Below are 15,908 nucleotides of genomic sequence, written 5' to 3'. Positions count from 1 at the left end.
AATTGTTTTTAAGGATCAAATTTTCAGTTATTTGTCAGCATTTGTAGTTGGTTACACGCAGAGAAGAACGTAGTTCATTATATAATAGCGAATTTTTGTATGTATATGGTGCATCTTACTCCAAAGAAAGATTAGGTATATATGCACTATTCAGTTTATTAGATCATTTCCATAATTTCAGATACACAAATATGTATGAAATTCTTGGACTTCTTGCAGAGCCAATGAATTGTATATAATTTGGAAGGCAGAGCTAGTAAACAAATCAATTTCCATGTGTGAATTACATGAATTCCGGTTAAGTATCTTAGCTAAAAATCCCATGATGGAAAAATAAGGCCAAATATGATCGACAAGTCTAGTCAAATGCCCATGAATCAAACAAAGAAAACAGTTTCCTGATGAGCATCATTTCCAATCCACATTTACAACATCATTTTCACAAAGTAGTGTTGATTTTATTTCTTGTAATCAATTCGTGTCAAGTTAATAATGTCACTCCCCCCAAAACTTTTGTTCTTTTTCTATATGTAAAATCTTGATTTGTGGATTCTTTCGGTTCTTTTTCATTCACAATGATTATTTCCTCCATTTCGCGTCAACAAGCATCATTTTTCGGGGAAGCTTTTTGTTAAATCATGGTACAACCAATTAAGCTTTTTCTTTTTTTTTCCCCTCAACGTGATTTCCAAAAAAGAAAACTAGATACACAATTGTCGTGACAAAATATCTCATGAAGCATTATTTGGCTTCAAAAGGAAGCAAAAGGTTAAAAAGGCGTGAAAAACAGCGAAATTGCTTAGCTGAATTATCCATACACTTTTAACTCTTTGTGAAAGCGAGGAATTCCCATAATCAGTGGGTTTCATCAATAGGAAATCAGCTGAAAATCACTGAGCTATGAACGTGGTTGTGCATAAGCTATGGACATGGCTAGAATTGACTAATTCACCCGCTATGAAAATTCAACCCCTTTTTCCCCTCTACTCCTTGCCTTGTTCAATTATTTGTCTGCCTTACCTAGTGAAGCTGTACACAATGAATTCCCAAGTGCAACTTCATAATTCATAGCACTTCATAATTACAAAAATTTTCAACTCCCAATTTAAAGCTTACATTTATAAATGGACTGACTTATTCATAAAACTTAAAGGTTTCCATAATTTCATTGTAATTTGTTTTCCCTGGAAAATGTTGTGAGTGAGATCTAGCTATAATAATTTTTACCGATAAATTTCTGTCTAATTACAAACTTTTCATAGCAATGTCAAACATTACATGCATATGAGTAAAACCAAATAGCAGCAGACACTAAAATCTAGAGATAATGTATTGTTAATTAAATATCAGGAGATATGTATACTGTATATTCACGGCCTTACAAAATAATTAAATACATGGATAAAACGTCTTTCGTTTGAAATATTGAAGTTTAGGCTACCATCACCATCACACTGCCTTCTCCCAAAAAAAACTCTTGGAAATGACTTTCCATCAATTTAGAACATTGAACCAGAACCTGATAAAGACATAATTTAACAATGGTCAAATTTCCCCCATGTCAATAGACAAGCAATTTATGCTGCAAGAGTCAACCAAGTTGATGGGTTTTTTCTTTTTTCTCTGAAATTTTAATATGGGAATAGAAGACCAACCAATTTCCACCAGAAAGCTCATGGAAATAAAGCTGAAAACTACAGCCAACAAATCAGCATGTACATACTGGAGTTTTTAATCTTCACACTGGACCAGTTTCAAAGTTACATATAGCTGTAAAAAAAAATAGAAATATATATATTCGAACTCTCTCTCGGGTCTCTCTCAGAACCCTTCAACTCTTTTATGTAGATGACAGCTTAAAGGGAAACCTCCATAGATTTCTCCCACCTACTACATAGACATTTCCCTCTCTGCCAACAGTACTTCGCTTGTTGATTTAAAGATTCTCTACGTGAAAAAAGAAATGGAGCCTCCGAGGATACTGGTCATGTCTATAATTCTCATTTAATGTGGTTTGATGAATACCGTGGTGGAGACGAGTCAATTCCCATAATCATTTATGAATACAGTAATAAAAGTTTTTGTTGATGGAGCCATTCTCGGAGGCATGCAGCTCATGAAAACAATTGTTCTTGATTTCAAACCAGCTGGAATTGGCTACAATTCATTTTCCTTTTTTTCACTCGAATTTTTCTCTTATAACTAGTTAGTTATATTCAAAAATCATGATTAAGATTTGGGATTTGTTATATAAGTCTAAACAAGCCCTTTTTTACCTAAACTTGCAAAATGTATCCTTATGAACGACTATTAATAGCATGTACTTCCATTATAGGGACATGCATGCTTGAAGAAATTGAAATTTGATTAATCTTTGATTTAAGTAGCCTATTTGTCCTAAACGACTAATGATATAATCAAACTAGAACCATGAAATTTAGAAACTTCGTCTACAAATTGAAATACTTGTACAAAGTACTTTTTGTGGCTAGCCAGAAAATGACTGAAAAAGTGATAGCTGGCAGATAGGAATAGCTTAACAAGTTCTCACAAAAGGGTTTTTGTATATCATTATCTCCATTAAAATGCGACAGAGTTATAGAGGAGTTAACATCAAAATATGAACTGTCCATGAAAATGAAGCAAGCAGCAGCAACTTATATGTATCAAATAAAACACACAATTGAGCCTCACAATCCTCACAAGAAATGAAGATATGAAACTTTGGGCGTGCTTCACACGCTCTACACCCCAACGTATGACAGTCACCATTGCAGAGCATGTAGCCCCAAGCACCCGCATACACCCCAAAGTTTCCGCGGCGCTGCCTCGGTCGCAGCCGATGCGTTATACACGCGCGTGAGAGATGTCAGTCGAGTGCACGCGTGGAAAGGGCAAAGGTGACATCACATTCAAGGAAGCGGGGTCCACACAGTATTTTGATTGGATCAGTTGTTAAAATTGTGGGGTCCAGACCAGAAAAAAGAACGTCGCTCTCAATCTGAGCTGGGCGATTGCTACTGGCTGCTCTTCTTGTCCATCTGTCATGATTAGTAGCCGCGCAAATTACTCCGTGATTAAGCAGCATGCAGCATCAGGCATCCATCCCCTATCCTCCTCCGCTTGCTGCCAGTGCCACTGCCACTTGTCTCTTGACACCATCATTTCTACCCCCTTTCGGAGGCAAATCCCATTGTCTTTGCGCTGCACTACACTCCACCAAAGAGTTTCAGTTCATTGACAATGTGGGTACAAAGAAAATAGTACAGTATATCAAAATTAAGCTAAAAGAACTCTTGTCCAGTTTCATATTGCAAGCTCACTTAAACTTGAAGTTTAGGCAATTGTTTGTACTTAGTTAAAAGCTTAAAAAGCCATTGAGAAATCCACTCCTTTTAACTCTTGAACATAACCTTCTCAATAGTGTAATCCAACCGTGCAAATCTAATAAAAGAAAAAAAAACACCACTCAAATTTTGCGAAACCCATCATCTCCATCGATGGGTTTAGATTGTAAAACCTTAACCAGTTTGCATTGACATCATTTGGTCTTTGATTACTTTCTCATATTTTTTTCTTGTAGAACAAGACATAGAGGGGTCCGGATTGTAAAAAAGCTGCAGCCATGAGACAACATAGACTTGATAGGCTGATAGCGATGTAGAAAATATTATAGTAATAAGGTGTCCATGGCGCTTCTTTCTTTTTTTTTTCCCCATGGTTTTTTTTTTTATTTAAGCCGTGAAAATTCAAGAATACCCTTCGTGTTAAGGATTGTCCTGCAATATGAAGACACAAGAAAGGGGTCCCAGTCGTCACAATTTGTACAGCGCAAAAGCCGAAAGAGGGGACAGTATCGTAAATTAGAACGAAGAGTGTTGAAGGACTGATATGGACTGAAATGTCAGGGTGCTACGCTCTGCTACGCTGGCCGCTTGGAGCCATCGAGTTCACATTTTGCCTTTTAAGTATAAAAGGATAATGCCCTTGCTTTCTTTGCGTGGCACAAAACTTTTTTAAAAAGGAAAAAATTGGTTTCCTTCGTAATTAATAGTAGTTGTTAGAGTATATGGTAGATGATGAAATTAACAAATGCTTGAACATTTGAAAGCTTGAGGGAGAAGGGTTGTATTATCTCATCAACTAATAATTACAAATGAAAAAAATAAAAGAAAGCAATGAAATAAGACGTGATGTATGCTCTGAAAGCATACAAAAAACCCCTCATACGCATGGAGTTAAATGAGACTGTTTGGTCATAAATTGCATTCCCAACAAACTACAAGTAGTCAGTCATGAAGATTTATGGTTAACACATATTAGCTGTTGGAAGGATATCAGCTTCGAATACAGAAATAGATCCCTTTCCTTGTTTTCTTCTTTCTTATTGACGAAAAGGATGATATAGTTTTATAGGGCTTCCCAATTTACTTCTTTCAATTTTATTTTCAAAAGTAACGGCATCACAGGTATAGATCAATGTAGGCAGTAAGCATTTTCATGTACTCAACTGAATTTAATATCGTGAAGAGTGAAGACGAATTGGAATTACAAAATTAAAAATTCATCAAAAGAGTCAATAATGCAAATAACAATGTCTCTGCTTTTGATACGGGGAACAAGTATGTTTGTTTGGTCTTGGGAAAATATACTCTTTTGTTTTAATCTTTTCAAGTTATGTTCATTTTTCTTTAATACCCAATCGATAAAATTTCATATAAATGATCCGTACAACTCGACGATTTAAAAAGAAATTAAGAAAGCAAAATACCATCATGAATATGAGATAAAACAGTGAATAATATAAACATAAGCCTAAAGAAAGATAATCTAAAGGAAGGTAGATTTCACTCATCAAGTTACTGGAACAATATCATAAATGTAATAATGATTGTCATGCAATGTTAACATGTGTATGGTAGTAGCCAAATACCATTAAATTTCCGATACAAAAATAATTTTAAACTAAAGATGTAATAATGATTATAATGCCGTTTTTTTCTTAATTTCTTTTTCTATAGGCTCAACTTTGGCAGTGGCACATAGGCAACAGGAAAATATATATGGCTTTATGGGACTGTGACTTGAAGGTCCCTCGTGGACAGAGCTGCACAGAGACGAGCAGCAGCTGCCGATAAACTGAATTTGTAAACACCACACCACCTGACTCTGGTCTGATCCATTTTAACCAGGTGGCCAATGTATAGACGAAGATACATTTGTGGTTGGTAGGTCGATAAAACACAGTGTCCATCCCCAGAGGAAACCCCTCGTGGTCCCTCGGATATCCAAACAAGCCATAAAAACTACATGTTAGTCCCCAGACTACCCTCCTCCGCCATATTTTCCCGCGTATTAGTAACATAAAGTTAATCAGATCAGATCAGATGACGACGACCACGACCACCGGCATGATGAACATCATACCCCACTCTGACCTGGTAGGCCCCACTTTTGCCTCCCCACCCCTTCCCTTAGCGCCTCCTCTCTTCAGTCTTCGGTCTTCACTTTAAAGAATCTATCTGTCCTCCATTACCCGCAAATCAATGCCCATAAAAATTCTAAAAAACTTTTATATTTCTCCTTTTTTCGATATACCCTCAAGCCCCAAAGAGTAAAATTCAAAATATTATATTGTATTAACTTTTTCAAAATTAAATTTCTAAATTCCCTCTCTCTATATATATACACCCCTAACCACCATCGCAAACACTGGAGTACTAAGCCTTCCAAATATTTTCCGCTCTCTGCAAATACACTCGCCAAAAATGCACCGAGTTCCGGTGCTTCTCAGCCTCATTGCAGCTGCTACACTGCTGATAGTAACTCCGGTCATCGGATATCGTCCATGGCCCCACCTAAAACCCAACAGCTCTGATTTAATGTTCGGAGGTTCCAAGAAATTTGAGGGCTCATCAGAGTTCGTCCACATGAGATACCACATGGGCCCAGTCCTCACCGCCAACATCACCATCCACACAATCTGGTACGGCCGGTGGCAAAAATCTCAAAAGAAAATCATCCGCGAGTTCATCAACTCTATCTCGGCGGTTAATGCCAAGCACCCTTCGGTTACCGGGTGGTGGAAGACCGTACAGCTTTACACGGACCAAACGGGAGCCAACATCTCCCGTACGGTGCATTTAGGGAAAGAGAAAAACGATCGGTTTTACTCGCACGGCAAGTCGCTCACGCGCTTATCGATACAGTCCGTGATAAAAAGCGCGGTAACAGCGAGGACGAAGCCATTGCCGATAAATCCCAAGAGTGGGCTCTACCTCTTGCTCACATCCGATGACGTGAACGTCCAGGATTTTTGCGGCCAAGTTTGTGGGTTCCACTACTTCACTTTCCCATCCATCGTGGGGTACACGCTCCCATACGCATGGGTGGGGAACTCCGCGAAGCTTTGCCCGGGAATATGCGCGTACCCCTTCGCCGTTCCGGAGTACATGCCCGGGTTGAAGCCGTTAAAGTCACCCAACAATGACGTGGGAGTAGACGGGATGATAAGCGTGATCGGGCACGAGGTTGCTGAGCTGGCAACCAACCCGTTGGTAAACGCATGGTACGCCGGACAAGACCCCGTGGCTCCGGTGGAAATAGCGGATTTATGCGAGGGTATTTACGGAACTGGAGGTGGAGGGTCCTACACAGGGCAGCTATTAAACGATAAAGACGGTGCCACGTATAACATGAATGGGATCAGACGGAGGTACTTGGTTCAGTGGGTTTGGAACCACATTGTGAGTTACTGTACTGGGCCTAATGCGCTTGATCAGTGATTTTTATTTTTATATTTTTTGTCAAAAAAAATTTTGGGTTTCTGTTTTTGGTTTTTGGCACTTTGTTTTGTCTTTGTTCATCTTTTTTATGTTCTTTGGGGCTCTGGGTGTTGTGGTGGCTGTTGATGCGTAATTAGTTAAGGTAGTTAAGTTTGTTAAATATGTACTTTTTTTGTAATAATTATTCCTAATACTGTTTTTGTATACCACTTCAATTCCCGTCTTCTTTTCAAATTGCCCCCTTGGATCAATGTTTCCTACATTTCTCCGAGAAAAGCTCAGTTATACCAATTAGAACCCAGCATTTTTTATTGTTCCAACAACAACAATATCAAACTTTTTATTCTTTTTACCTTCGTTTTTGTCCAGCATTACATGCACTGCCCGATGATTATATGTCTGTTTAATTTCAATGTACTTTTCCTCAAGCAAAGCAAAGGAAAGAAAAGATTATTAAGATTTCAATTAGCTCTGTTCCAAACATAAAACTTTTATCATTGGTAAGGAAAATGAAAAAGATTTTGATTGGGTGATGATAGTAAAATGTTGGGCAAGTGGTCTGATAATCAAGTTTTGAGAGGCAGGTGTTAAGCACAATTTATAAGCATTGTCACAGGGACTTTGCTGTTTCTCCAGAATCTCTGCTCGGTGCAACTGTCTTAAAAATCAACCAACTTGAGGGATCAGGACCCACCATTGTTATCTCTTTTCGCTTTTTCTAAGGAACTTTTTTGGTGTTTGCGCCGTGAGGCTTAGGATGATGTACTCTTTATATTTTTGTTTTTTTAAAGGTTTTTTGCGGTATTATGATGAAGAATTTTGAACGCCCTTTTTCAGTTTACGGTCTTCCTCTCACAAAAGTAGTTCTTTTTTTTTGGTAACGTACGGTTACTTGCATTAAGTTACCGGGGGATTTCTTCGTTTTTTAGATAACGTTTAGTACAAAGGAAGTGAAAATATATTTTTTGTAATGTATTAACGTGTTTAATTAAATTATATTATAATATTTATTTTATAATAAATTATTACAATATAAAATTACATTACAATTAAGGATATAATATGATTGTAGTCTAAAATCAATACAATCACATAACATTACATTCTATAATATGCTTAAAGATATTTTTACCTTTCAACTTTATTATTTGTTAAAAATATTTTGTAACGTTATAATTAAAATTAAAAAATTTAAATAAATATAAAATATTTATATAAAAAAAATATAACAAATTAAAATTTATATAATATAGGTAAAAAAATTAATATATAATATATAATATAAAAAATTATATTAAAAAATAAAATATATAAAATTATAATAAAAATTAAAAATAAAATATATAACATTAAAAATATATTTAAGAGATGATATTATATAAAAATTAATAATAAAAAATATAAATATATTAAACTTACATTTTAATAAATATAGATAATTTTAAAAATTAACATTATATTCTCAACAAAGTACTTGTAAACTAAACGCTGTAATATTATCTTTCATATATTTTAATTATTATTTTGCTTGTATATCAAACACTGTAATGTTATTTTTTCTGCAATCATATTATTTACAATCACATTACTTACAATCATATTACCTGTAATCATATTGTATTGTAAAATACCAAACTTCACCTTACTATATTTCGCTTTGAAATGATTAATTGTTCTTATTCCAGGTGCAATGGTTGGGTTTTCAGGTTGAAACGTGTTGGACAAAATTGAAAACCATAGCCAATCGATCAATTCATCAGACGTTTCCATCGAAAACTATCTTTTTTTTTTTAAATACCCATTTTAAAGTGCAACATCGAAAGCCTACCCATGGAAGTCCAAGGTGGGTTGACGTTCTCTTTTAATTTGAAAGGGGCCCCTTCTGCATCACTACTAGTGTATTTTCAAGATTGAAACAAAGATATTTTAGGTAAAAACCAGCTGGATCTCATATCGAGTGATGCATCAAGTTTCAGTTTGAGAAGAAAGAAGACAAGAATTTTACGTACATTTCTTGAAATTTTGGAATCACTCAAGAGAGTAGGTGAAGAGTGGCTGAAAGTGGAAAAGTGGAGGATGGGGCAGCGGCGCGTGAAAGCTTGAATCTTTTGACCTACAACAAACCCCTTATGGCAAATAAAAATATGACCCATGCCGATATGGTCTACAACCTTGTCTTCCTCTTCCTTAAACCTGTTTTGATTAGGGGGGAAAAAAAACAGATGAGAAATGAAGATTCTTTTTGGGTCCCATTAATCTTCTTTATTAGGATTAGGAGCTTGACTTTATCACTAAGCATGCAACTAAATCGCTATATAATCACATTCAACATATTTCATGTACATAAAAGGGAAAAAAAAAAACAAAAAAGAAAGAAGTATCTTCCAAATGACATCAACATAGTTAAAAAGAGTCACATGTTATAAACTCACAACTATCTAATTTTGTACTATGTATGCGTGACATGCAACATGTTAAAGATGACGTTTGTATATATTTAATATTTTGAATATGAAGGATCAAATCAAGTGCCACGATCTTTCATCATTTCCCTTCAAGTGGTTGAATGAAACTAGTTTAAACAAGCATGTGTGAAAACCGATTCGTAAGCAAAGACAAAGTTACTCCTGAAAAATACTAGCTTGCATTGCATCCTTTTTTTTACTTTACGGTCAATAACATGTTCTACTACTTGATTTCTTCTCCTTCTGTGGTGTGGCCTTTGGAGGATGCCGCGGACTGCTTTGGCTTTTTATTCATTTACCCTTTTGAAAATTAAACTCTAAATACCGAAAAGAAGGAAGAAAAGAGAATGAAAAAGATTGATAAAGGAGTTGGTGCAAATTGATTAGCATTAAAAGAGGAAGAGGAGCAATTATTAGAGTATGGGGACCTCCAAGGTCTCAATGTCATCCCATTTTTCACACAACTTTGGCGAAGTGACGCAGTTAGCCTAACACTGAATCGGTTTGGAGCAACTGAAACCAACCGGTACGCGCTGATCTAATGATTTGGTGGTCCAAAAAACAGATGATCTTGAGATGCTCTTTGTGGGACAAACAACAAGCAGCATGACCTTTTGGGAATTCAGATAGTTTGAATGACAAGTTACCTGATCTGATCTCCGGCCGGTCTCTGGGGTGAAGGAACAACACTTGTTACTAGTTTCTGCAATACATTTCAATTTCATCATACCTAGCCAAATACACATATATCATATCATAACATTATGTAGCTTTATTTAGTAGCATGCAGAATGATTCTAAATCATATGTAATCACATCCTTTGCATTCACAATCTGATAAAGTAATACTTCAAAGCATCAGCTATCCATTTAAGAGGTTCATCACCCACCTCGCAACCGTCTTACCAAACTTAGTGGAGACATTGATCTTTTATTGTGCGTCTCTGTTGCTTGTAGAGTCATCCATCCTTTAATGCTCCATATGCATTCCATCTGACCAAATTTTCTCCCGTCAGTTTTGGTTGATGCATTTTCTCACCCCTGACAAAATGCACCTGCACAAACACAAGTCATTACGTACAACTGAGCCCACATCCATTTCTCCACCATTTTTGACTGTATAAAAGGACACTTGCAAATTGAGAAGCTAAAATCTATCGATGATAAGGTAGAAAAGTACCAGCACTTCAATGATTTTCTTCTTCCCCTTTTTCTTGGTTGGGGTATTTAAATGTATGGCTATGAAGAAGGCCATATACGGACATAAAATACATCCATGTACCTATAAACACTTATTATAGCCATTGGCCTTCTACCCTGTTCCCTCACTACTATGCCCGCAACTCTTGCTATAGCATTTCTTCCTGGTAGAGAACATATAAAGAAGCTTTTAACATCTGGTTGTATAGCTAACTCAATGTTTGTTGTGAACCATTGCTTTAGATAAGCCTCAATGCAACAATATATGGAACTTCCTAATATCGAAACCATCCATTCCAAAGCATGGAAAATCAATGGTGGAAGTTCTTTTTTCTTTTTTTAGGTGAAGCAATGGTGAAAGTTCTTTACTCAATTGTGTCCCCATGATACTAAAGAGAGGCTATTATGTAATATTGCTCATTATATGCTGGAGAAAGTTTTCCTTGTCTATTTCAGCTAGATCACTGACTAGCAAAAATCAAGGAGCATGTTTGTAAGAGTAATTCTAGTCAGAAAGAGCATAAACAGATAAAAGAGTATGAGGCAACAGTTCAGAGAGATAATACATCAATAAAAGAGCAGGGGCTGCTCATTAACCAATATTAATATCTTACCAGAACAAAGAAAATGATCATAAATTTTGCTTCTAATATACAACCGCTCCATCATGTGTCATGGCTGATGATTATCACTGAGCAAAGTCCACCAAGACAAAAGGTAGGCAGGCTCAATCAATTGAATGACTTATGCTACAGTTTAGCCCATATATTTTATTATTTCCAGAGCTTTACAACAACTTTGTAGATATTAGGAGGTTGATGAGCATCTTCATAGCTGCAGGACAATTGCACAAAGGAGGTAGAGACTCCATGCTAGGATAAAAATAACGGCCATGCCTGTTTAGTAAAATATCCATTTTGCTTTTTGATTATTATGTGCTATTTACAGATTGTAATTGATAAAGAAAACAGTGATTGTTCAACATCATTAAGGAGTAGCTGAAGCTTTGTGCTAGGATCAACAAAACAGATGAAGGATAAAAAAAGAGGGGCAGTCAATATTAATAGAAGAGAAAAAAAGAAAACTTATAGAAAGAGTTAGGAAACTAATGCTCCAATTGATGAAGGAATTAGGATAGAAAGTGAAAGTCAAAATAAGCAACAGAGGAATCAGAACATCCTTCTTATGCAGCCAGGACCAAATGGGACTTAAAATATATCCACTAAATTTGAGTTTTGCACCAGCATGTGGAGTTCAATCATGATGAGACCTAATCAAACAACTGGTAGACAGTCCATAAATTAACTCCTCAAGAACAATGAGTAATTTTAATGATTCCGGCTTTTAAGTGGTACACTAGAAGAGAAGAGGGGCATTTGCATATTCAAGAATGGATGTCTGTCAGAACAGATATAATACAGAGTATTAAAACTCTTCCACCCTAGGGCTTCACTTTTTTGGTTCAACTGTAATAAGTTTTACAATCATAACCTTTGCTTTCTTAAAGGAATCTAAGATATTAGAACAGAAAATAAATAAATATATCTCATGGACTCCAGCTTTGTATATTAATGCAATTACCTCCTATTTAGTTAGCCTCTCTGTCTACCTTTAAAATTTCTGGTACAAAGTAAAACTACTTATTAGCTCATTTCCAAATTGAAGGCTAGCAATTCTATCATTTACTCATGTATTGCATTTGATGTGACCTACCAGGCTACCATCAGGAGATTTAGGCCTTTACCAGCAATAAGGCATAAGCTTTTATGTGATCAATCCAAGGTGACCTTTGTGCAATTAGACAATGCTGTAGTTGGAAGACAAATTAAAACTTATCAGTCACACATTATCGATAGTTACAATTACCCAAGAGAAGCAAATAGTGACTAAAGCCATAGTTAGATGAACAACAGAATTAATAAAATTGATGTTTTAAAATAACCATTAAAACTACTCTTACTAATTCATCGGCAAAATGAGGAAAAGAAATTTTCAGCAAAAAATTAGTCCACCACCAATTTTGATCCAATAGCTGCAACATGGCATAAATAAATAGCAACACTTCATTACACAAGCACAGAGAGAAAGAGATGTAGACATAGTTATCGGCTTATAGCTCCTTAAACAAATAAAGCAATCCTGGAGAGAAGATGGTCGTTGCTCATTGCAAAGTAAATTATACAAAGTCAAACAATGTAGAAATTATATTTATAAGAATTAACCAATCAGGGAAATACATGCTTCATGCAACATCATTGAAGTGACACGACCTTGTCAACCAAAAAATACAGTGATATGAATAGGCGAATTGTTGGTCCTTATTGATGTTAATGACAACAAAATTATATAAATTCCATAAAGCATGAGAAAAAATCAAGCACTGTGAAATTTACTGCTTTGCCTCAGATGAATAATTTCGAAACATTAAAAAAAGTGTACATAGTTCTAGATGATCGACAACTAAGCTGCTTGGTTTTTTGACGATATTGATGCACACGACCATTTTCATCCAATCTCTCTTTGGATTCAATACTCTTTTTCCTAAGACATAGTGGATCCAGCATAACTACAAGAACACTAAAGGCCCATATGGTTGCACAGGGCAGTGTGGTGGGGGGAGGTGGGGTTCCTCACTGCACTGACCTCCTGATTTTTCATGGGACCTACCAGTGCCCCATGTTACCAAACGGGCTCAAAATCTCAGGGGTTACATTGAAGAAAAGTAAAAACTAAAAAGTCTAACTTTCCATGTATCACATTCAGATGCTGAAAATACTGTAGCTTTATAATCTAGATGAGGTGGACACTTCTTCCAGGTTTTACAAGCCAGAGATCTCACATTCATCAACTGCACTGGCACTTATGTATACACCTGAAGACAATTGCTCTTTCATGGAAAGGAAAAAGAAAAACTATGGAACCAACAAATAGAATACCTTATGAACAACTCAGGCTAACCCTAGCGGTTGTTACCTTCCTTAGGAGTTTTGAGATCCAAGGATTGAATCTCCACTCCCCCTTTGTATTTCTCCCAAGTACCAAAAAAGAAGAAAAAAGAATACCTCATGATTGTAACTCTAACAAGCACGGCATATATAGCAAACTTCCATGCATCATTGCCAGCAAGTACATGTATAGGAACTCAACATCCCACTGAACTCCATTGGGTGAAACACTGAAAAAAATGGTCTTCAGAGTTTGAAGAGTCAGTACAGTACCATTGCTCCAAACAAAAGCAAGCAGTTATAAATCCTATTTGTCAAATTGTAATGTAAACATAAATTCCTTGTAAATTGTGTTTTGAGGTAAAAAAGGTAACAAATAACTCCGCTTCGCTTTCAAAGAATTCAGACATAACAGAATCAAAACAGTTCATATATTGAGATACACAATTTTGAGCTGCTGCTTCAGTGGCCAATCATAAAGCCGCTGATCACTGATAAGGATGGTTGACATCCCTTGCAGGAAAATTCCTTTGTTGTGCTCTTTAATACAATTCTCTTAACAAGGAAAGCACTAGAACTGAAAGTACAGCTTACGGAAATGTACAAATGCTCACTTGCTTTTCATGACAGCAGTCTGCTCTTACAATTTGGAAATATCAGATAATTGGAATGATATATTTAATTTTGGTCTTTAAGATTCTCATTTTGCAGATACTTCAGCACTCCATATGCAACAGTTCCAGCAAGAAACAAGAGAACAGTTGGGGTGAAAGATGGGTACAAGTACTTCACAAAGAACTTATCCCACTCTTCTGGTAGGAAGCCTGTAAATGTAAAACGGTAACAAGTTATTTGGGATCACAACTCATAGCTTCAAAATGTCAACATAAATCATTTTCATACTTTGACATGTCCAATTTCATAGAAATGAAATCATTTTGAAATCACGATACATTTATCAGAGCTGAAAAAGCCTAGAAAAGTAGCTCTGCAGGCCCCTATTTTCTAACACAGCATGGGATTACTATTAACAACCCTAATACAGGACAGCAAACAAAACATGATGAATCTTTACACACATCCTTCTGAAGAATGACGAACCTAAACATCCTTGTACGGTGTCAACACTTCAGCAGTCAGTAACCCAATTGGAACACAATCATGTCAGCAGAAAAAATTGTATCATTAACATTTCTGGTCCACCATGTAATAAGTAATAACATTGATGTGTTTTTTTCTGAATCAGATATGACCTAAGGCTTAATAAATCACGAACCTCATTATGGAATGCTATGCTTCTAATTATTAATTAACGAGGATTTTAAAAACTGTCATACTTGCCAGCCTTGCCCCTCACTGGACAAGACTAAATTTGACTCTTGGTCTCCAGAAACATGATATATAGCAGTCTCAAAGGTTTAATCCAATCCCAAATGTGCTTGATTTTACCACAATAATCTTTGCAATTGTTGTAACAATCCGACAAAATTACTAAATTTATCTTTCTTGATGTCCAAAACTTCTTAAACAGAAAGTATTCTTTCTCCTAAAATGTTCAACTTCAATCTCATTTTACCTAAAATCAGGTTGAAATGTCTAATCCAAATGTATACCAAAGTGAAATCACCCTCCACTACACAACTTTAACCGAACAGCATAAAGAACAACACTTAATTCTAGACATACCTGAAGCAGCAAGAACAATGCCTTGCACAAGTATGACCCCACCAAGCCCTAACCACGCCAGTAAAAAGGCACTCTCATTTTTTCTCTGTTCCTCAGCTTTAGCCTCTTCTTCTTTGCTCACAAACGCAGGTTTCTCAACGGGCGACCGCCTTATTATCGAAGCCCTCACTCTTTTTCCCTTCTGCTTCTTCTTGCCGCTGCTTATGCTTGACTTGCCGGAGGGTAGGGATGAAGAAGAGGAAGGAGAGGAGGAGCCAAACCCTTGGCCTGGCGCGGCGGGCTTCTTGGGCGTGGAGCTGGGCTCAGGAGAGGGCTCGGCGTCATCGGTAGGCTTCTGGGATTTGATCGAAAAAATAGGTTTTGGGAAGATGAAGTTGCGATGATAGAGTCCGTTAGTGAAAGAAGATGGAGTGTGGATTTGTAGCGCCATTTTCAGTTTAGTTGGTTAAACTGATGCCCTTCGGTTTTGCGCTTCAACTCCCGTCCGTCTGGATTTTTTGTTATATCTCTTATCTCTCCCCTCTTATTCTAGTATTTATGCTTCTGCCCCTTTTATTTTCTTTTTTTCTCCTGAAAAATTGAAATTGTTCGGGTAAGCACTTTCCTATTTCTATTCTACAGCACTCTTCACCGGCTATGCAATATTTAAAATTATTTTATTTTTCATTATTAAAATTAATATAAATAATTACTGATCTATTATCAATGAAAATTAGAAATTGTTACAATAAATACATATATTTTTTATTCAAAGAACTGATTTTGAATGTTTATTTTTTAAAATAAAAAATATTTTAATAATTCATTAAAATAAGAAAACTATTTGA

At 36.1% G+C, this 15,908-nt stretch overlaps 2 protein-coding genes across 2 annotated transcripts; one reads left to right on the top strand and one right to left on the bottom strand.

The window, feature by feature from the left end:
* Positions 1 to 5,595: 5,595 nt before the first annotated feature.
* On the top strand, positions 5,596 to 6,945 carry EXL3 (EXORDIUM like 3). The gene has a single exon (XM_007038370.3). It carries the CDS (start codon positions 5,769 to 5,771, stop codon positions 6,783 to 6,785), a length of 1,017 nt encoding a protein of 338 aa, XP_007038432.3. The 5' UTR covers positions 5,596 to 5,768; the 3' UTR covers positions 6,786 to 6,945.
* A 6,859-nt stretch (positions 6,946 to 13,804) lies between these two features.
* Positions 13,805 to 15,597, bottom strand: LPA2 (low psii accumulation2). Its single transcript, XM_007038368.3, has 2 exons — positions 15,082 to 15,597; positions 13,805 to 14,219 (listed from the first exon to the last, which is right to left on the bottom strand). Exons 1-2 carry the CDS (start codon positions 15,509 to 15,511, stop codon positions 14,074 to 14,076), a joined length of 576 nt encoding a protein of 191 aa, XP_007038430.3. The 5' UTR covers positions 15,512 to 15,597; the 3' UTR covers positions 13,805 to 14,073.
* Positions 15,598 to 15,908: the final 311 nt, after the last annotated feature.

Source organism: Theobroma cacao, chromosome 3 (genome assembly GCF_053813885.1).
Source record: "Theobroma cacao isolate CCN51 chromosome 3, ASM5381388v1, whole genome shotgun sequence".
NCBI lineage: Eukaryota > Viridiplantae > Streptophyta > Magnoliopsida > Malvales > Malvaceae > Theobroma > Theobroma cacao.
The sequence above is the reverse complement of the archived record's forward strand: the minus strand, read 5'-3'. Positions and strand labels throughout refer to the sequence as shown.